General features: G+C 33.8%; 1 protein-coding gene across 2 annotated transcripts in view; it reads left to right on the forward strand.

Moving 5' to 3' along the window:
* Nucleotides 1-23,708, forward strand: part of USH2A (usherin) — a gene marked incomplete at both ends in the record, with an annotated part of 772,061 nt that overhangs the window by 102,532 nt on the left and 645,821 nt on the right. For both annotated transcript variants that reach the window (XM_082613798.1, XM_082613799.1), the window contains 2 exons: nucleotides 18,316-18,511; nucleotides 21,469-21,599. In XM_082613798.1, coding sequence (XP_082469924.1) covers nucleotides 18,316-18,511; nucleotides 21,469-21,599 — 327 coding nt within the window. The remainder of the gene's footprint in view (nucleotides 1-18,315; nucleotides 18,512-21,468; nucleotides 21,600-23,708) is intronic.

The raw sequence follows: 23,708 nt of genomic DNA on the forward strand, positions 1-23,708 counted from the left end.
TAAACATCAATTAAAAGAGTTCGTTGGAGAGGATCAAAAACATGACACAACTATACGTTGTCTACAAGAAACCCACATTAAATATAAAGACACATATAGATCAAAAGTAAAGGAATGGAGAAAGATATATCATGTTAACACTAATCAAACAAACACTAGAGTAAATTCTGAAATATTAATTTCAGACAGAGCACAGTTAAGAGCACGGAAAATTATTAGTGATAAGATGGGGTATTACATAGTGGTAAAAGTGTCAAGTCTACAAGGAGACATAACAATCATTAATGTGCTTGTGCCTAACAACAGAGCATCAAAGTACATAAGGCAGAAACTGATAGAAGAGGAAGTACAAATAGATGAAGTCACTGTCATAGTTAGAGTCTTCAGCACCCCTCTCTCAGAAATGGGCAGATCCAGTAGGCAGAAAATCTGTAAGGGCATAGTTGAATTCAACAACACTTTCAATCAACTGGATATATAATTGAGCACCTGTAGATTACTTTGTCCAACAATTGCAGAATATGCATTCTTCTCAAGCTCACTTGGAACATTCACTAGATTAACCACATTCTGGGCCATAAAACGCACCTGAACAAACTTAAAAGAAATCATACAATGTGTGCCCTCAGACCACTTGGTTCCAACTGTAGGAGGATATTTTATAAGTGTATATAGGAGTACATATTTTGGTGGATCAGGCTTCAGTATGGCTTAGTATGACACTGATTGTAGATTGTGAGGTATGTACCTAAAACACACACACACACAAAGTTTGAAAATGTAAGAAAGCTGGCTTAAGCTATGTTAATATTAGGTAAAATAGACTTTAAAAAGTTTTATTAGGGATACAGAGGTGCATTACATAATGATAAAAGATACAATTCTAAACTTATATGCATCTTATAGTATAGATTCAAAAGTACAGAGCAAAATTTGACAGAACTGGAAGGAAAAATTGACAAATCCACCATCAATATAGTGACTTTAATAATATCTCATTAGTAATTGATCGAACAGGCAGTCCAAAAATGAACAAATAAGTAAGAAAAACCTTAGTAATTGAGGATTGAACTAATTTGAAGCCTGAACTAGTAGATTCCTGTGTCCAGCAATGAAAAAATACACATTCTTGTCAAGATCACGTGGAAAATTTATAAACATTGATCATGCATTAATCAATAAAGATTGCCTTAACAAATTATATAGAATTTGTAATCAGAACACATTGTAGGCATTAACTAAATAGTTTTCAGTGAATGACTGCATTGAATCATTTCACCATTATGTAAATCATCAAGAAAAATAGAATAAGAGAATATAACCCCCAATAAAAATTATGAATCTTTTGTTAATCCAATAAAATTTTATTGAGTACTCATCTACTGAGCAATAGATTTACATCTCTGAGCAAAGCACAATTTTTATTCTTGAAGAGGTTTTTGCATTCTCTTAAGCGTTGGTGGTGGGGAGAGAAGACTCAACAGCAATTAATAAGTTAAATATACAGCATGCCAAGTTTTTATCTGAGGGCACAGATCTTTATTTTGAATTCTATCAATAGAAGTGAGGAGGCCAGGAAACAAAATCAGACAAAGACAGTACAAAAAAGAAAATGTATAGATCATTCTCACTTGTAAACATAAGACTAAAATTTTAAAATAATAACAAACCAAATCTAGCTATTTATAAATACAATAATATACAGTAGCCAAATTGGGTTTCTCCCAGGAATGCAAGTGAAATTTAGTATTAATAAATTCATTAACTCATGAAGGGAAGCAAAACATGCTCATTTCAATAGATTTGGAAAACAACAGTTGACAACATTTCACATCCATCTAGATTAATATTTTCAACACACTCTGAATTAAAGCAGACTTCCTTAACCTGATAAAAAAAATCTACAAATTTCTAGAAACAACAGTGCACATAATGGTGGTTTCCTTTAAAGTCAGCAATAAGGCAAGATTGTCTGTTATTCAACAAATTTTTGAAGGATATAGCCAGTTCAATATGATAGGAAAAAGAAATAAACACTTAAAGAATTGGAAAGAAATAATTCCAACAGGCACATGAAAAGATGCTCAACCTGGCTAATTACTAGAGAAATGCAAATCAAAACTGCAGTGAGGTATCACCTCACACTACTCAGAATGGCCATCATCAAAAAGTCTACAAATAATACATGCTAGAGAGGGTGTAGAGAAAAAGGAACCCTCCTACACTCTTGGTGGGAAAGTAAATTGGTATAGCCGCTATGGAGAACAGTATGGAGGTTCCTTAAAAAACTAAAAATAGAGTTACCATATGATCCTGCAATCCTACTATTGGGCATATATCCAGAGAAAAATTAATTTGAAAAGATACATGCACCTCAATGTTCATTGCAACACTATTTACAATAGCCAAGACATGGAAGCAACCTACATGTTCATTGACAGATGAATGGATAAAGAAGATGTGGTACATATATACAATGAAATATTAGCCATAAAAAAGAATGAAATAATGCCACTTGCAGCAACATGGGTGGACCTGGAGATTATCATGTTAAGTGAAGTAAGTCAGAGAAAGACAACTATCATATGATATCACTTATATGTAGAATCTAAACAACAAAAAAGATACAAATGAACTTATTTACAAAACAGAAATAGACTCACAGACATGGGAAACAAATTTATGGTTACCAAAGTGGGTAGCGTGGGTAGGGGGGAGATAAATTAGGAATTTGAAATTAACATATATACGCTATTATACATAAAATAGGTAACCAACAGGGACCTACTGTATAGCACAGGGAACTATAGTCAATATCTTGTAATAACCTATAATGGAAAAGAATCTGAAAAAGACTATATACATGTATGTGTATATATATACACATATATCAATACATATAACTGAATCACTTTGCTATACACCTGAAACTAATACAACATTGTAAATTAACTATAATTCAATAAAAATATTTAAGAGAAATAATTGAACTGCCAGTATATGAAGACAAGATGATTTGGTCATAAAATGCCAGAAAACTCGACAAATTATTAAATATTAATGAGTTCAGAAATCCTAGATGTAGGATGGATTCATGGAAAACAATTGCCTTTTATATAACAAAATAACAAATAGGAAGCTTAATTTGAAAAGAGTTACTAATAGGAATATCCAAAGGAAAACCTACCAAATGATGTGTATGATGGAAACATTATTGAAAAATATTTAAAAGACCTAAATGATTGGAGAACTACACCATGCTCATGTAGAGGAAGATTTAATATAACAGATGTTAATTCTCCCCAATCATAATATAAATTCAGTTTAATTCTAATCAAAATCTTACAACAGATTTTTTTTCTGTGACTTGACAAACTTATTCTAATGTAAAGATGATTAGAGGAGTGAAAACAGTGGAAATAAATTTGGGGAAGATAGTGGCAGGGTCTTGCCCTTCGCAATAATGTCTTATTATGAAGATAAATAACATTTTTCCCTTGGACTTTTGGGCACATGAAGCACAAACAAAGGAAGAAATTGGTAAATGTGGCTATGTTAAAATTAGAAACTTCTAATCATCAAAGGTACCTTTTTAAGAAAAGAAAGAAAAACTACAGACTAGCAGATGATATTGGCAACACAATGCATATAACAAAGGGAACTTTTAAATCATACAAACTAATTGAAAAACTTACCAAAATAATGAATGGGTAATTCACAGAAGAGGCCAGGAGTGGCAACTTAAATGGTCAATATACATATGAAAACATCTGAACCTTTACTGGTTATTGATAAAGTAACCAAAACTATGAGATAACGGTTTATACCCATGAGGTTGGTAAAGATGAAAAAATCTGAAAATTTCAGATGCTGACAAAGATGTGAATTACGTACTGAGCACTGATACATCACTGATGGGAAGGTGCCACCACTGTGGAAAAACAATTTGCAAATATTTACATGAAATACAGCAGTGGATATGAATGAATATAGGTATTGTGTCAACATTAGACTTCTCAAACAATGGAGTGCAAAAAGCTTGTTTTAGAATAATACATACAGTATACCATTTATGTAAAATTAAAACCATGTAGAACAATACTATGTTACAAGTAATACAAAAATATAAAGTATAAGTATCAAGAAATACTTGTGAATGAATATTACTAAATTCAGATGTTATTGGTAGCGTGGAATGTATACGGCATTTTATTCTATTTTTGTCAGGTGGTGAATAAGGAACACAATTATTTGCTGTTTTTATAAATTTTGCATGTCTTAAATATCTCAACATAATTTTGCTAAAATATAATAATTTGATTTATTAATCTATTAGGAACATATTATCTATGTTAAGTATTCATCCTATCGGTAAAGACAGTGGAGGTGATGCTACTCTCTTCAACATGGAATAACCATTACAAAGTTAATGATTACTGTGTACCCTATTGTTCTAATGTGAAGCTTCATCATTTGCTCTTTTCATTTAACAAATATTTATGAAATGCCTTCTATATGTAGAGCCTTATGCTAGAGTACAACCATAAAATCTTGACTATAGGTGCAAGTATTTGAAAATATTGAAGGACTTTCATTTATGAAATTCAAAAAAGATTCCCTGGAAGACACTAATTACTATAATAAATGGAGATGACTTTAATACAAACAAGTGATTCAGGCTGACAATTTGTAATTAACAAATAATATAAATATTGTTGACATTTTAAATCTTAAAAGGAAAAATTAAATGCAGCTCTACTAATAAAAGGATTTTTAATTTACTAATCTAGTACTCATGTCTAGCACTAGATAAAATTTGGAATGTAAGTTGGCTTTATATCCAAATAGTAACTCAAATGCATTTTTATGTCTATTCATTAAACTAAACAACAGAGATAATGGATTATGCTTCTTAATATATGAATCCGTATCTTGTATTACATATATTATTTGGAACAGATGCATGTAAAGAACATTTTTAATATAATCCATTTCTTTTTCATTAAGTTTCTTTTCAAAATACGCAGTTTATACTATACAAATGTGTTCTTTACTCCAGGCCATATTTTCTGGCTTATAAACAGGGTTAAATTATTATATTACACAGTGGAATTGCTTTGGCTTGGCCACTACCCACAAACTTGAGCAAATCTTAAAGTCCTCCTTTTGGACTCTTGGGGGAACCTGTTGTATCTTCACATGTGTCTTTTTAGTGCACTGAACAAGTCACACAATAAAAAGAAAGGGGGAAAAAAAAGAACAGAAAGCTCAAGGGAAAAATCAAATATCAAACACCATCAGTATTCAAAATTAATGAATAAAACTCCGGGGCCCATCATCCAGGTGCTTCTGCTTCATTCAACGACTAGCCATAGTTAGATGGTCTGTATTCACAAATCACCTGGTAAAGAACCCTGTGCTTAAAAGTACATAGGCTATCAGTTATATTTATACAGAGACGATGTGTAGGACTGAATCAGTTGTCTGAATAATTCTGCCTACAGTCTACTTTTGCAAGTGTAGATTTTGTTTCACACGTTATTAAAATTTGTTTTATTGGATGATTTTCTAATCCTCCATTGCACAGTGCCTGTAGAGGTACAGACAAGGCATTGCATGAATTAGAAAGTTTCTAAAAGTAGCCACCACATATTAATAGTTGAATTGCCAGACAGGCTTTGTATATTAAGTATTCACAATCATTGTATTGCCACCAATGTCTGATCAGTATTGTCGAATAGTATTAGTAGTTATTTAATTGATGCTATTAATTTTAGCACCTAGAAAGCAAGTAAGTACAATTTTTCTGTGGGCACTTTAATTATATGGGAATTTCTAAGTAGGGGAAAGATAATTACTGAGAAAGGAATTTATCATTGAAGGGTAAATACATGAACATTTCTGTCTTCTCAATGGTGAAGCATGGTAATTGTTTTAAATTTGCTAATTAAGATTACATAGTAATCCATAGGTAAAATTCTGCAGGTAAAATATTGCATTTACCTTTAAACCTTTTATGTTACTATTTAATTAAATACTGTACATACTAAGGTACCATCCTGCAGCATGTTATAAATGTAAGCAATCTATCAGGTCATTCCTCCATACATTCATGCATTTATCAAATATATATTGATCACTTATTGTGTGCAAAGCATTCAGCCATTTTCTGTCTAGATTCTCTCCAGAGTTGGAAGTTTGATCTATGCTTCCACACCCACCCCACCCAATCTATCATGATGATACATTAACAAGTTTGTGTAACAATACCTTTATGATTGGAACGTTAGAGATACCTAGAAAAACTTCTATTGGAAAAAATAGTCACATGAGTACACTGAAGTGTTTATATTTATAAAGATGATTTCTCTATCTCCTAGTCAAAAGAAATTACACGAAATGGCATCATTTGAATTACAACTACCACTACATTTGAAGAAAAGAGGAAGCTTGAATAGGGCCTGAGGACAATTATTATTATTAGAGATTTAAGACTCTTAAAATTTCCGACATACTGGACTGGCTTCTATTGATGAGAAAGGAGCAATTTACAGACCTTCCAAAGATCTCTAATTCATTTAGGCCATTTGGGAATAGTGTAACAAATAACCTCTTTTAGCTCAGTAAGTAGTACTATACTGACTAAAAAGTGAGCAGTTTATAATCTCTCACTTTGAACCAGATTGCCTTGCTTCCCTTCCCATAGAGGCAGGGGCTGCCTACATACCTCTGAATTTTCCAGCCAGGAGTGGGGTGACTCCTAGTTTGGGTTTCCCGGGCTCTGCCATCCAGTTTCCATCCTGAACAGAAGGAGGTAAGAATGGACATCTAGCCATAGTGAATCCACTCAACACCTCCCTCCCTCAGAGGTCATTTTCTATTCCTGGAGAGAGTCTAGCATGGTGATTAGGAGCAAGGGCTATCTATCTACCTATGTATGTATGTACGTATGTATCATTTGTGTATCTAAATTGAATACCTGCTATGTGTTAGGGCTTCCTCTAGGCCCTGGAAATATAGTAATGAATAAAAACCAACAAACTTCTCTGCCCTTAGAAATTTTTACATTCTAGTTTATACTAGTTGACATTCTACTGGATGATTATAGAAATTTATTCAATTTCTGTCCTTTTCCTCAGTTTTCTCAGTTGTAAAATGGAGGTAATAGCAAGTACTACTTCATAGGGTGTTGGAGAGATTTAGTCATCAAATACATATGAAGCACTTAGGCCTGACACCATAAGCCTTAGCTATTCTTAGTACATGGGAAACATTGCCTAGATAAAGACATCTGTGGGCATTTTACTGTTGAGGGTAGAAAGGGAAATAATTTTGTCTCACTTTTGTTTTTTTTGCTAGAGCCAGGAATGAAAGAAATGAATTCACTGATAGAAATGAGCTTTCATTGCATCAACTGTTCATTGATTTATTCACTCATTCATACATTCATTTGTTCATTCCCTCACCCAGTAAACATTTATTGAGCAGTTACAAAGTTCCAGGCATTATGCTGGGACTCATTAGATCAATAAAATCCTGCTTAAGGAAGCTCAGAATCTAACAAGAACAACAGAGAAGTAAAGTACTATTATAATATTCTATGATAATTGCAGTGATTTTAAAAGTATAGACAAAATGCTATTTTCTCTATGCATGCTTAAGGAGATAAGTCAGTACCCATAGTTCTTCTTTGCACCTCTAAAATTTTAGCCTGTATGGTATGCACTAGACTTTAAAAAAAGGATTATTTCATTTATTTACCAGAATTGTGGAATTAACTACTCTTTGTAAATTTTCCAGATGTGATCTTTTAAAAGGAACAGTAAAAGAAGTTTTAATCTGTTTTTTGAAATCATTCAAAAACAAATTGTTCACTACTTCGTTTTCTTAACCTGTGACTGTTAAAGACAAGTTGTTTTTGATGACTCATGGTCATCATTATGAAGTTGAGCTTTCAAAGGGCCTTGAGTCTGTTGGACGGTTGAGTCTGTTGAACTCTTCTGTTAGTAACTTGTGGGACGACCCCACCCACCTCCCATCTTCCCATGGCCTTTATGTAGTTTTGGCTAAGAGGACATTTTCTTCTTCCTTCCTTCAAAGACACATAATGAGCATTTAAGATTGCTGGATAAGTGATTGAAGAAATGTGTTGCTGCTATAGTTACATTTTTGAAAATGGGACTATATGTACTTTTTCTGTAAATTTGGATCAGATTTGAAATATTGCCAATAGTAGATCAAAATTGAGACTGATGGGAGTAGAGTTGATAAAAGTGCTTTTGGACCTGTGGATAATCTTTGAAAGACTGTCTTTGCTAGTCTGTAATAGTAACAAAAGAACACTATTCCAGTTTAATGGTCCAGAAGAGAGAAATGTCATTGTGTAATATTAATACGTAATGTAGTAAAATAAATGTCATCAGTGTCTTCTATATTCAGTGATTATTCTATGATTTGTCTACCTGAACATGTCAAAGTATTTGGCTGCAACTTAGGGGAGTTGATTAGTCAGAATGAAAGCAATGAAATGAATCAGTTGATAAAGGTCCTCACCCTGATATAACCATTGTCTAACCTTATAATTTGAACAACCAGGGACATATCAGGGGGAATCCAGTCAGTACAGAAGAAACTGAAACATAATCAAAAGTGACAAAGGATCAACTGGAGATTGGGAGAACGTTAGGTAGAAAAACATTTGGTTCAGAACCAAAATATAAGATATACAACTATTTCTAGATTTTAAATGAAACTTTAAAAGTCATTAATGGAAAAGATAGAAATAATTGTGAGAATTCAAACATTTACTCATCATGCCCTTAATTATTATTTCTTCCATTTTGTCACAATATTCTTTGTATTATCGTAAAGGAGTTGTGAGAAACAATTATAAGATGAAAAATGTAACAATTTTATGAAACATTGTAACCAAAATATAGACTACAGAGTATTCCTTCTCTCTTATCTGTCTTTGTAAACCACATAAAATGATAAAAACACAGCTTCATCCTTAAGATCAGAGGCCAAAATGTGTGTCAAGGTGCCATAGTTGTGTATGTTTTAAATCAAACTTTAAAACAGAAATTTAAGCTGTCATTTCTCAAAATCCTTGCTTCTATATGTTAATCTCATCATTTTGAAAATTTTCTATCGTTTAAAAATCATATTCTGTTTACTGGTAATCATGTACTCTTTCAGCCTACATTATACTCAAAGAGAGAGTAATTTTCTCTGTAGTATCTTATTGATCTGTGTGTAATTTAAAATAAGAACATTTTAATTTTATTAGCTTTTCTTAGCAAAATGGAACATGCAAATGATGCAAATAATGTATAATTTTCTTGTAATCATCCATGCAGTTGCATTTTATTTGAACACAATTTTTAATACATTAGTAATAAATGCACACTGTGGAAAGAAATGTTATAAAAAGTAAGTCATCTGTAACCCTACCACCCCTAGACAACCTTGGCAAATAGTTTACATCCTTTCAGATTTTTTATTATTGATATTCTACTAAAGAAATCTGTGTCATCTATCTCTGTCTTCTTAAAGTTGTATCTCTGTATTCATATTCACAGATGAGTCTACCTTTATCTAGAAAATAGGCTTATACTCTACATACTACTTTTCACTTGGTTTTTAAATTCAAATTGTATTATAAATACTTATCTACATTTGTCCTTATGAATGGTTGCATTTTGAAGATATATGATATTTTTTAGCCATTTCTTTACTTTTGGACATTTATCTTGTATCCTTTTCTTTCCTATTATAAAGACCACATTATAAAAAAATTCTCAAATAGTTTAAAAAATGTACTTTTCTGAATTCCCAGTGGAATTGTTGGGTCCAGTGGAATGTACACATATGCTGTCCTGAAAGCTGTGGACCAACTCCCATCCTAGAAATATTGTCTGTACTGGCCCTTTCTACAAACTCTTGCACCCTAGTGTGAGAATTTTTTTTTTCCAAAAAAAATTTGAGAGTTGAAAAATGATAGCTATGCTTGCTTTCTCTAGAAGAGGCTAAAATATTACCAATATTTCTGTAGGTTTTTTATTGTCCACAAAAAGAAGGCTAGCCACCTAACAACTACTTGGTCAGACCCAAACCAACCCATTAGGTTAGTGGCAAATTCCTCTTTGTTTTTAAACATTAAAGGAGCGAGGACTGTATCTTTAGAATATCAATAAAGTATTTAGTCCAGTATTATTTACAAAAAGACTTTTTGATAATGGCTTCTAAGTTGACAATAAGGATAAAATCTCAAAGGAATCTTTTTAGATCACAGTCTAAAAGCATAAACGTTCGTAAGAATATCAAAGGAATGCTTTTGCTGGATTCACTCCACTAATTCATGTAGGCAACATCCCAAACTCCAACAGCCGGCAGTTGCTTTGTTGAAGACAAACTGCATCTGTAATCAGTGTGACAGGACCACAGGTTGCATATCATCACTTCCACCAAGTTATGCAAGAAAGTGTAACCTGAATAATATTAACACCGTCATTGGGAGAGCACAGACGTCAATAAGAATACTTTTAAATGAAGTAAAAAAAAAAATAGACTTCAGGCATTGAAGCAAAAATTTGCATTTGGCCAAGGTTTTGCAGTGGGATAGAGTTTTTTAAAACATTGGGAATGAGGTTAATTGCATGGCTAATTGACCTGGGGAAAAAAACATAATAAATGCATTTCTCTTCTCCAAAGCCAGGAGGTCAGAGTGAGTATTCATCTATCCTTCTTATCCACACTTAGGGCTACTAGAAATGATATTCTGGTGATGTCTGATGGCTACTAGGAATGAAATGTAGATGGGACCTCCTCAGTAGTTGTAGCTACAGATGATAAACCAGAAATTCATTTTGGTCATAAATTGCTCCTTGGTCCACTCTGTAAGCTACATCATCTAAATCAGACCAGTACGTTTATGATCACAAAAATCTCCTATCAATGGTTGTAGACAATATATTACATAGGGACTGTCTTACATACTGCTGGTGTCTTTTGAACTTGAGATCAACACCTCTGCTGGATTTTTACCCTGCTCGTCCTCCTCATTCCTCCTCCTCCATCTTGTAACTTCCAGTTGTTGAAAGCGTAATATGTGCCAGGCTTTGTGTTGAGCATTATTTATTTATTTATTTTTAAAATTTTTATTGGAGTATAGTTGATTTACAATGTTGTGTTATTGTCTGCTGTAGAGCATTTAAAAAATATTGCCACTTATCCTCAGATTATTTTGAGTCAGTAACAGTTAAGGTGTTGTGTTACATTGCCTTCTTTTTAGAGATGAGGAATCTGAGATTCAGAGTTAAAGTAGACTCAGGGACTTATTGTTCAATGATAGTTTTCTCATTACTTACCCTCTTTGATCCTCAATTGCTAATCTAACAATAAAGTAGTAGACAATGTTTACTGAGGGCTTATGATGTGACAGACACTCTGCTAAGTACTTGGACTTTACAACATCTCTAAGAGGCAGGAATTATTACCCCCCCATGTTAGATGAGAAAAATAAGGCTTAAAGAGATAGAATTAATTATACAAAGACACAGGGCTAGCAAAATCAAGAACAGAAATCAGATGTGGGATACCATATAATACAAAGCCTAGAGGATTCAATGTAATAATTCATTTTAAATGCTTAATATAGTGCCCATAACATAGAAAGTATGCAGTTCATGTTACTTTTTACAGTTTCAGTGGCAGTACCAATAATTGAACTAAGATGCCTGACTTTAGCCTATGCCTAATTTCTAACTTTTGACTATACAAAATAAAATTGATTTACAAATGGTTATTGCTGTTGAGAGAAAACTTAGAGGTCAATTCCCCCACTTTTAATTTTTTTTGGCCAAAGATCCATAGTTGACAATACCCTACTGAATGCTACATATCTTTTACAAAATGTGTTTCATTTTATATTTTTAGGTGGTTTATTGCAAGTCATCAAATACCATACAATTGTGAATACTTTACGTAAACATTACTGTTTATTAATTGTTCCCATTGTACCCCTGTCTGAAGTTTTTCAAGAATGACTTTGTTTGGAAATTCGTATCATTAGAAGTGAATTTTCAGGGCCTCCCTGGTGGCGCAGTGGTTGAGAGTCCGCCTGCCGATGCAGGGGATACGGGTTCGTGCCCCGGTCTGGGAGGATCCCATATGCCGCGGAGCGGCTGGGCCCGTGAGCCATGGCCGCTGGGCCTGCGCATCCGGAGCCTGTGCTCCGCAACGGGGGAGGCCACAACAGTGAGAGGCCCGCATACCGCAAAAAGAAAAAAAAAAAAAAAAAAAAAAAAAGAAGTGAATTTTCAGTTAGCAGCTTAGCAATTATCTATTAAACTCCTACTGTGAGGATGACTACAGGAGTATAAAAATCAGTAACTTGCATTTCCTGAAAGATACATGTAAGCAAACCAATCATTTGAGTTCAAGTGATAGGAGCAGGGTCAAGGTATTAATAGAGTGCAGGGAGAGAAGAGAAGAGGGACAGCTGTCCAGCCCAAAGTATTATAAATGATCCTGCAGAAAACAATCTTCTTCATTCCAAGACAAATATGATACCGATTTTTTTAATAAACCAAAATGTAAGTGTGCATACTTTATCAATAATTAGAATGCAGCCTTACCTGACATGAAAACTGACTTAATATTTACATTCTCATTCTCTTCTCTGTCTCTTTTTTCTTTTCCTCCTCAGCTAAGTAGAAAGACTCAATGCATTTTCATGCTAAACTTTTCAGCATACCATAAAAGAACAGCACATTGGACAATTAAATTCTTATATTTTTTCTTTCTACATTTAAAAATATTAAGGGAAGAAATTATTCAGCCATGAACTAGTAGGGCAAAATAAATACTGGAAAAAATGCTTTTGACTAGAGTTTGTTCCAATGATAATTATGAAATATGTCAAACTGTTCTGAAATAGTAGATACTTATTGCAGAAAATAGAAAAAGGGAATGACATTTGTTGTCCAAAATATCAAAATAGTTTTAAAAAAATGTTAATTAAAAAAAACAAAGGACTATTATTGTGAACATATGGGGAGACTTTTTGATACTTCATTTTACATGGTTTGACTCTTCTGGTTCCTAATTTATGTATGTGACTATGGAAAAAGTTGGGTACTTTCAGAAGTCACGTTAAGTATTTTACAGCCAAAAAAAAAGGGTAAGAATGTTCATATTTACTGGTATGTACATATTTATTTCAAATCTTATCTAGAATCAATCATAATTTAAATGCAGTGTAACTTGACAAACTATAATAGGTTTTAGTATACAAAATGAAAATTTGTTGATCATTCAGACATTGAAATTAACTTGATAAATACAAATACATATTTATTCCTTATTAAAGTTTTAAGGTTTTATTTATTTTAATGTCTGTATAAAAACATGGAGCAATAGAATTTATGACTATAAATGCAGAAATCCTACATAACTTTAACCATTATTTACCATTAATGATGTTGAGTTTATTCTAAGAATGCAAGCATAGATTTTAATTAACCTCTTAACCTATAACTTAATTTTTCAGTTCAACAGGTCAGTTGATTCAGAACATTTAATAAAATGGAGAATATTTTGTTTTTATATAAAATCACCTTGTTTATTTTGGAACAGAGATTTCTCCTTTTAAGTGATAAAGATCATCTACCTAAAATCAATAGTCAACATCATTATAAAAGTTGTAATATTAAAGACATTTCCATTAAAGTCAGAAATAATACAAATACATCATGGTCACCACTATGGCATACTTATTAACTGTGGTGCTAAAATTTTTGGCCAATAATGTAGAAGTAAAGTAGAAAAAGAAGATAAAATATAAGTATGTATTGAAAATTATGAACTAAATCCTGACTATTTGACAGGCAAAGAAAAATGTACCTAATATATGAAAAGATATTTAAAAGCAATAAGAAAAAATGAATATGCAAAGTAAAAATGAGCAATTTTCTCACAAAAATATTATATTTTATCAAAACTAGATGAAAAATATAAAACCTTACTAGTAATCAACAACATACATACTGAAACAGTGATTGATACTTTTCTAAAATCAAAATAGTAAAGAGATAATCATAGACTTTAGTTGAGCAGAACACAAGAAAATGGACATTCTCAGATACTACTTGTGGGATTATAAATTAGTTTAACTTTTCCTAGAAGAAAGTGGTCATATTTCACAAAATCTTTTAAAATATTTACATTCTTATGATATAACTTTATCACTTATAATCTTGTTAAGGAAATAGCCACAAGAAAAACAAAAAATGAGAAGAAGCAAAGTGTTTTTGTTGTAGTTTCAGACTGGCTAAATAAGTTGTTTTATGAATAATATGATAAGTAATGCAATAAAATTCATGATATTTAATGATAAGAGACTATGTAATAGTATGGGTTATATGTGTGTATATGTGTGTTTTTGTGTATTCCTAATTTTGAGAAAAAGGGAAAAAATACACATTTATAAGTTTTGAAAAAAATCATTAAAATATTGTAGCTTATCATTTGGCAGTTGAATTATCAGTGATTTTTATTTTCTACTTCATTTATTTATTTTATGAAAAGGATAGTATTACTTTTATTAAGTACATAATTATGCTAAAATTTTAACACAGTTCCCATGAATAGTTCCTTAATCTATGGAATAAATTTTTCTTTGTCCATAAATTGTATGTATATTAGATGCTAAAAGCACTAATTAAAAAAAAATTTCTAGCTTTAATTGATCCAGTACATAACAGGTCTGTTTTAGTTAAACACCAGTCCTCTAAAAACATGGTCCAAATATTAGGTATCAAGGTATATTACCTGTAAGTAATTTCATAAAATACAAATTTTGCTGCTGGCCTGTCAGTCTACAAATTATATATATAACTGTTGCACATCATGATCAGTGACCAATCAATCATGCAGCTTCTTTCACTCTATTGGTGACTGGTCAGTGCACATCCATTAATCAGTTCATTCACAGAGAAGCTTATAGTGGTCTAACCTCTTTTTAAGTGATAAACCCATGTGACATTTTATAAATATGAATATTCAAAAAAGAAGAATTGGCCAACAAAGATGGAAAGAAAGAATGTTTTGGGAGTGAAATTTCAATTAAACATTTCTTTCTAGAGAACAAATAGCAGATCACTGTCACCATTTGGAATACTTTATATATGCAGCCAGGGCAACTTAATGAATGTGAATTTAGCATAAATGAGGACATTGGTTGTGATGAATAGGTAAAGATGTCCTAGAGGAAATGATGCCAACAAAAACTTTACATTAAAGGAATCTCAGAGATATTGCACGTCAGTGAAAGCAAAAACATGAAAATGATGGAAGCAGGCTGATCCATACTTAGAAAGGAGTATGACAATTCTCAAGGCTTAGAAAAGATGCTTGCTCAATATAGAAATTTACAGAATAAGAAAGCAAGCATTATTCAAGATACTGAATGAATTTTTACAAGGAAAATAATTCTCAAAGTTTCTAATATTAAATTACAGTTTATTAAATGTTAGTTTTACTATTTTCTATTTCCCTTTACATTTGTAACTGGTAGGAAGTTTTTACAGTTTTATCTTCACTTATCCTTCTTTGATGCTCTTCCTTTCTTTATGTAGATCCAAGTTTCTGATGTATATTATTTTCCTTGTCTGCTGTAGAGCATTTTAAAAATATTGCCACTTATCCTCAGATTATTTTGAGTCAGTAAGAGTTAAGGTGTTGTGTTACATTGCCTTCCTTTTAGAGATGAGGAATCTGAGATTCAGTTAAAGTAGACTCAGGGACTTATTGTTCAATGATAGTTTTCTCATTACTTATCCTCTTTGATCCTCAATTGCTAATCTAACAATAAAGTAGTAGACAATGTTTACTGAGGGCAAAGAAAACTTCTTTTAACATTTCTTGCAAGTAAGGTCTACTGGCAACACATTTTCACAATTTGTGTTTGTCTGACAAGTCTTTATTTCTCCTTCATTTTCGTAAGATAATTTTGCAGAGTACAGAATTCTACATTGGTAGTTTTTTTTTTTTTCTCAACACTTTAAGTACTTCACACAATAATCTTCTTGCTTGCATGTTTTCTGAGGAGAAGTTAGATATAATTCTTTGTTACTATATAGGTTAGGTGTATTTTAACTTTGGTTTCTCTTTCTGAATTTTTTCTTTATCTTTGATTTTCTGTAGTTTGAAAATGATATGCCTAGGTATAGTGGATTTTTTTGTTTGTTTTTTTGGCATTTAACTTTCTTGGTGTTTTCTGAGCTTCTTGGATCTGTGGTTTGGTGTCTGACATTAAGTTGGGGAAATTCTCAGTTATTATTGTTTCAAATATTTCTTCTATTCCATTCTCCCTCTCATTTCCTTCCCATTATACGTATGTTTCACCTTTTGTAGTTCCACAGTCCTTGGATTGTCCTGATTTTTCAGTCTTCGTTCTTTTTGCTTTTCAGTTTTTGAGGTTTCTATTGATATATCATCTAGCTCAGAGATTCTTTCCTGAGCCTTATCCAATCTACTACTAAGCTCATCAGAGGCATTCTTCATTTCTGGTACAGTGTTTTTGATCTCTAGCATTTCTTTTTGGTTCTTTTGTAGAATTTCCATCACTCTGCTTATATTGCCCATCTGTTCTTGCATGCTGTGATTTTAAATTCCTTGCCTGATAATTCTAACATCAACATCTCTGTCATATCTGGTTCTGACGCTTGCTTTTTTTCTTCAAATTGTGTTTTTTGCCTTCTGGTATGCCTTGTAATTTTTTTCTTGAAAGCCAGATGTGATGTGCCAGGTGAGAAGAACTGCTGTAAATAGGTTTTTAGCAATGTGCTGGTGAGGAGTGAGGGGAGGGCAAGTGTTCTATTTTTTTTTTTTTTTTGCAGTACGTGGGGCTCTCACTGTTGTGGCTGCTCCCATTGCAGAATACAGGCTCCGGACGTGCAGGCTCAGCGGCCATGGCTCACGGGCCCAGCAGCTCCGTGGCATGTGGGATCTTCCCAGACTGGGGCACGAACCCGTGTCCCCTGCATCGGCAGGTGGACTCTCAACCACTGAGCCACCAGGGAAGCCCCTATAGTCTTATGATTATTAAATGTTAGTTTTACTATTTTCTATTTCCCTTTAGTTTTCCGTCTTAGTAAGCCTTTGCTTCTGGACTGTGAACTTTATGTGTGCCTCTTTGTCCCCTCTGCCCACCTCCCGTTTAGGTGGGACAGAGTGACTAGAGGGGGCTGGAGTTGAGTATTTCCTTTCTCTAGGTCCGTTAGGCTCTGGTTAAGTAATTTATCCTGAGGCAGATATCGTTAAGAACAGAGTGCTCTGATGTACTTTGAAATGCTTCCTTTCTTCTCCCCCTGCCAGAAGCACCCAGGGATTTTCCCCTGAGTTCATTTACTGTGAGAACCTGGTCAGGATGCTGGAAGAAAATCTCACAGAATGGTGAGGGACCCGTATAACTACACCACCCTGGAGTTTTCAATTATCAGACTTGTTCGCGGTGAACTTCCAGCAATATATCAATTATAATTCAGATTTTCTACCCCAGCATTGGTTCCCATGGAATTTTCTGCTAGTGAGTCTTTGATCCTATAGCTGAGACTCTCTTTATTTGCCTGTCTCTCCAATCTTGGGGACAGATGTTTGCCCTGTGTCCCCCACTTAGGGGTCCAGGGAGAGTTGTTGATATTTCAGTCTGTTCAACTTTTTATTTTTTGTTATGATGGAGTGACAATTCCAAGCTCTTTACTTGTGGAACCAGGACTTGAAAGTCAAGCTTTTAATGTTTTCACAAAAAATTTCAGATTGTGGAACAATCATAATTTTCCCCATTGGTTATTAAGATCACTTTAAATGGTTTCATCTTGCATTGTCACTTTTAAATTCTGCACTACCACGACTGTAATATGCTAATTTCTTTCTTTTTTTTTTTTTTTTGCGGTATGCGGGCCTCTCACTGTTGTGGCCTCTCCTGTTGCGGAGCACAGGCTCTGGACGCACAGGCTCAGCGGCCATGGCTCACGGTCCCAGCCGCTCTGCGGCATGTGGGATCTTCCCAGACCGGGGCACGAACCCGTGTCCCCTGCATCGGCAGGCGGATTCTCAACCACTGCGCCACCAGGGAAGCCCTGTAATATGCTAATTTCTGATTTATATAACACTTTAAAGAATACAATAGTTGCTGACTTTCAACTCTTTGATATTAGCTTTCTATCTAGTGAAAGTGCTGGATATGTAAATAAGAAGAAACAAAGCACAACTTTATATATTTATCATTCTGATATTACTTTCTTGTTCTAGTGTGATCACTGCCTGCCTCTTTATAATGACAAGCCTTTTCGCCAAAGTGATCAAGTTCACACCTTCAATTGTAAACCCTGTAAATGCAACAGCCATTCCAGAAGCTGCCACTACAACATCTCAGTGGATCCCTTTCCATCTGAACACCACAGAGGAGGTGGAGGAGTTTGTGATGACTGTGAGCATAACACTACAGGTAACTAGCAAATAACACAAATAAGAGAAGCTCACTTGGTCTTGAAGCCCATGTGCTTCTATATATAATGCATATTATTTTAAATTATGTTATTGCTATCTTATTTAAGAAAGTGCTTTCATACCATTAAGTTTGAAAACCACTCTGGTTTACTGAATCTTCATGTTCCAAGTGATTAGGTAGTTTTCAGATATAACACTCTAGTCTTAGACTATATATTTTCATGAAAATGTTTTTTTTAAATAAGTTCACAACATTTGATTAGATCATGAATATATTTTGGATACATCAGGAATTACTGTATTATTCTGAGTATATATATCCTTGAAATAAGTTTTCTGTGTGACCCCTGATCTTCCATTATGTCTGGATTCCCATGTAGAGAGGTTTACAATCATTCAGATTTGGCATGGACTCTAGTAATCAGGGAATACTCTTTTAAAAAATGTTCATTAAATGCATAAAATAACTATTAGAGTCTTGTCCCTAAAACCATCCAACATTTTGACTAGTCATTGAAAAATTACTATTTTCTGAAAGGCTGATATGTTAAAAGCAGAAATAGACAATGTCTGAATTTGTAAAATATAATAGCCCAAGTCTGATGGGTTTGAAAGTGTGCTACTCTGAAGCATGAATGAAATTGTTGGATAATTATTGATAACCTAAAGTGGGACAAGCTCTTGGCTAGGTGCTGGGAATATAAGGATTAACAAGATGATGAATTTTCTTGTCTTTGTATGGATTATTACATGGTGGTAAAGGCACCCTATTAAAGGAACAATTAAAAAATTTTCTGGGCCTCCCTGGTGGCGCAGTGGTTGAGAGTCCGCCTGCCGATGCAGGGGATACGGGTTCGTGCCCCGGTCTGGGAGGATCCCATATGCCGCGGAGCGGCTGGGCCCGTGAGCCATGGCCGCTGGGCCTGCGCATCCGGAGCCTGTGCTCCGCAACGGGAGAGGCCACAACAGTGAGAGGCCCGCATACCGCAAAAAGAAAAAAAAAAAAAAAATTTTCTGATGAGTGCTAAGATGGGGAAGTATAATAGGAGTTAACCAGGTGAAGGAGTGGGGCTGGGGATTAGCGTGAACAAAGTTTTCCAGTAAGAGAAACAGTTGTGCAATGGCCTAGAGGAGAGAGAAACATGGCGCCCTTGAAGAACTGTTGAAAGTGCAAATGGCTAATTGTTAGAAAAGGCACTAGGAAGAAAGGCAGAGCCCAGATACTGGAGGGCTCTCTAAACCATGGTAAAGAGATTGGCTTCTATCCTAAGGTTAAAGAAATGCCATTTAAGGGCACTTAAGGAAAGGAATTTTGTGATTTCTAAAGACCCATCTGGTTATAAAGTGGAGAATGGATTGGAGAGAGTCAAAAGTGGTTTGGGAAAAAACGTTAGTCAGATATTGCAATGGTCCAGATGAGAAATAATGCGGGAAAACATTTAAGGTGGTGTGGATAGAGATGAGCGGATCCAATAGAAACTTAGGGTAGGCAGGGACAGCATTTTCCGAGCAAGGTGCAGAGTGTAGGTAAAGGAAGGAAGAAGAGTCAAGACTTATGCCTAACATTCCAGTTTGAGCAACACGGTCAACGTTGGTACCAGCCATTGAGATAGGAAATACAGGAGGATCAAATTGAGGGAGAAGATGACAAGTTCTGTTTTGGACAAGTTCACAGTGTGTTTCCAAGAAACAAAGAAGAAACTCTCTTTGGGGTAGTCAGAAACACAGTTCTGAAGCTCCTTTCTTAAAGAAAGACTTCCATGATGCTTCAGAGAGGATCAGTATAATCTATATACTTTAGTGGAATCTTATGGTTATCACAGTTTGTAAATATATATTTATTCCTGTAATAATTTAATTAGGATTCATCTTACCTGCTAGACTATAAGGTAACTCTGTGAAAAAGGTGCAGTTTGTATTTTCCTCAGCCCTTAGCACAGAGTTTGGAACATGGTAATCACTCAATAAATATTCATTGAATGATAAATAAAGGAGAGATTTCTAGATTGGAGATATCAATTTGGGAGTCCTCAGCATATAGAAATGGAAATATTCTAGACATATTATAAATCCATTTAATTTGTCCACAGCTGAGATCCATTAGAGTGTGAGTTTTTCATTTGATTAAGTTGTTTTCATAGTTTTCTAATATTGGGCCAGTTTCAGCAATATTTGAGGAAGAGTGCATCAGGTTTAAAGGGGGAATTGATAGCCTTCAGTTTTATTTCAATTTCAGTGATCTGATATGCTACTCACATTTAGTTTAGAAACTCCCTGTGGTTCTTATATAAAATGGAAAGGGAAATTTTCTGAATAATAAATTGTAAACAGTAGGAATTACCTCATATTTCTAATGTGTCAAGATATTCTACTATTTAATATGAAATTTATTTGATGTAGCTAAATATAAAATTCTATTTTGATATTTGAAATGAAAAATAATGGCCACAAGTACTAACAGAAGCATTTGCTTTTAATCACATTAACTATGAAATAGTAAATTACATTAAAAGCAGTCTTCTATTTTATAAGATTTAGTTCTGGAAAAATATTTGAATAATATATGCTTATTTGCTTCCAACTGTAGAGCTGTCATCTACCACGAATGTAGAATTCTCATATTTGATTTTAGATTCAGTACCTGGTCCTAGAAATAAAAATTTTAAGTTTGGAAACAAACTCTTTCAAAATGTATGGGCCCTTACAAAGCACAGCTTTTTAGAAGTGTGGTATTATATAACAGCTGGGAGTTTAATGAAGTAGAGCACAGTTTGTAACAGGTTCATTGTTTCATATGCTGTGGATCACTAAATTGGCAGGTAGAGATGAAAGGTGCATTAAAATGGACATCCCTAAAATTATAGAATTCCCTCAAAGGAATACAGTCTTTAATTTTGAATTATGCAGCTGATTTTAATGAATGAAGTCATAATGCATAACCTTTCCCCGATGCAGGGAAGAACTGTGATCTGTGTAAGGATTACTTTTTCCGACAAGTTGGTGCAGATCCTTCGGCCATAGATGTTTGCAAACCCTGTGACTGTGATAAAGTTGGCACTAGAAACAATAGCTTCCTGTGCAATCAGGTGAGTTCTCACTATTGAAGGTAAAAAATTGCTGTCTTCCAGAAACTAATTTAGGAGATGGTCTATCAGTGATACTGAGGGCTATATCAGGAAGTCCTCTGTGTGTGTGCTTACATTTCAAAGAGGTGGTTGCTTTCAGGGTGTTTCTGTGCAACTTTTAATATGAATATAAAATATAAGGCTATTTGGGCGGTCCATTTTACAGTTGTCAAGAAACTTGGCAACTTGGGGTTCCAAGTAAACAATGAAGTAATTTAAGTATGTGTCTTGGAATTACTGGTGAATTAATATTAATAAGTGATATTAAGTAAACAACAACAGTTTTCCTCCCAAATTCCATAGAAGATAGTATAGCAAAAGTCACATACAGATCCAAATGGAAATTATGATAGCTCTGGTCTAAATTTCTTTTAACCTTTTCTCTATCTAACAGTACAATGGGTTTTTATCATTTCATTAATTTTAATTACCAACATCACAAATATTGATGTCTGACCTATATGAACACAGATTGTAACTGTATTATACATCAGGAAAAGCAGCTCCATACTTAAATGAAGCTTTTTACCTGTTCTGATAATATTACCACATGAAAGTAGATAAAAGGCAAATTTACCTTGAAGTATCAATTCAATGATTGTATTAATTTTTAATAATTACATATTCTCTTGCAAATAGTTGAGAATGCAGTGGCCAAGAGCATAAACCACAATCTGGTTAAAGAAAAAACATTTTTTTAAGTTACAGTGGAATGATAATAATTTCAAGGCAAAATATATTTGTCATATAACTTGGAACATGCATTAAAAACGGTTTTAACAAATAAAAGCCAAATATAAAGTGAGCTAGTATGGATTTGAAGACCTTCAGATTAACCATAGTGTGTGATATGCTTCATTGGAAAGCTGGGAGGTAGAAAAATAACTAAAAAGGCAATCTCTACTGTTTTTATATTGTGATATTGAGGCACTATTTTCTGAGAGAGTCATGTTACAGTTTTATATGTGTTGACTAGTAAAATCTGACTGTCTTTACACATCTCACCCTTATACATTTGCCCTGAATTTTCAACATGGATGTCTTTTGCGTGTTATTCAAGTCTCAATTCAAAGATTGATATATCTTTTGAGATTTCTTCACTGATCACCCAGTTGTAGAACATTTTCAAATCACAGTATTTTACATCATCCCATGTTATTTTCATTGTAGCCTTTATTTAATTAAGCAAATTAAATAAATTCATTTATTTACTTCAGCAAATTAAATAAATTCACTTATTTACTTCTTTATCTTCTCTCTGTCCAACACAAACAGTACAGTTTCAGTCACATAATAAGCACCCCATAAATACTTGCTTAATAAGTGAATGAAGAGAGATTCTGTCTGAGCACTAATCTCATAGTCAGATGGTCATTTAGAATGGTTATTATAATAATCTAAGCATTATGTAAATTTTTCACTTAAATACCTTTTCTCCCTGAAGATCTAAGGTAAAGTAATTTTGGTATATAGTACTGAAAAACTGTGAACTAAAGTTACACCTCCCAAAGTTTCATTTATATGTCATTACCCATATGAAGTAAAGTGTAGCAGATTTGTCTCTCAATTCTATAACTCCAAGTATGCAAGAAATTAAAACCTAATTTTTTTCAAATTTCTATTTCAAGTCCATTTTATTGGGGTAGGAGACAGTTTTAGTAATTCTGTGCTTGTAAATATTTAACACTGGGGTATCTGAGAAAAATAAAAAGCCCACATCATCAATTTTAAGCTACCAATGAGATGTCACCAAATATGAATTTGGGAAGAATGGTTTTATCATACAGTGGAGATGGCTCCAGTACACTACTGGCTCTGGATCTCTTTCTCCAGCTCTCATGGGGTGGATCTAATTTTGGGGTGGAATTGTACATGAACATACCCAGGGCAATGACATTTCAGAAGGTAATACCTCTCTGATCATTGATGTCATCAATATAGGTAAACATTCTTCGAGATCTCCTTGAAATGGAGGTGTTTCTCCCCTCCCAGCTAGGGCAGTGTTTTCAGAGTCCTAGTGGAGAGTCAGAACCCCAAGTCCTGCCCAGTGGTAACAAGGAAACCCTCCCC

This window comes from Mesoplodon mirus (genome assembly GCF_964341445.2).
Source record: "Mesoplodon mirus genome assembly, chromosome: 3".
Lineage (NCBI taxonomy): Eukaryota > Metazoa > Chordata > Mammalia > Artiodactyla > Ziphiidae > Mesoplodon > Mesoplodon mirus.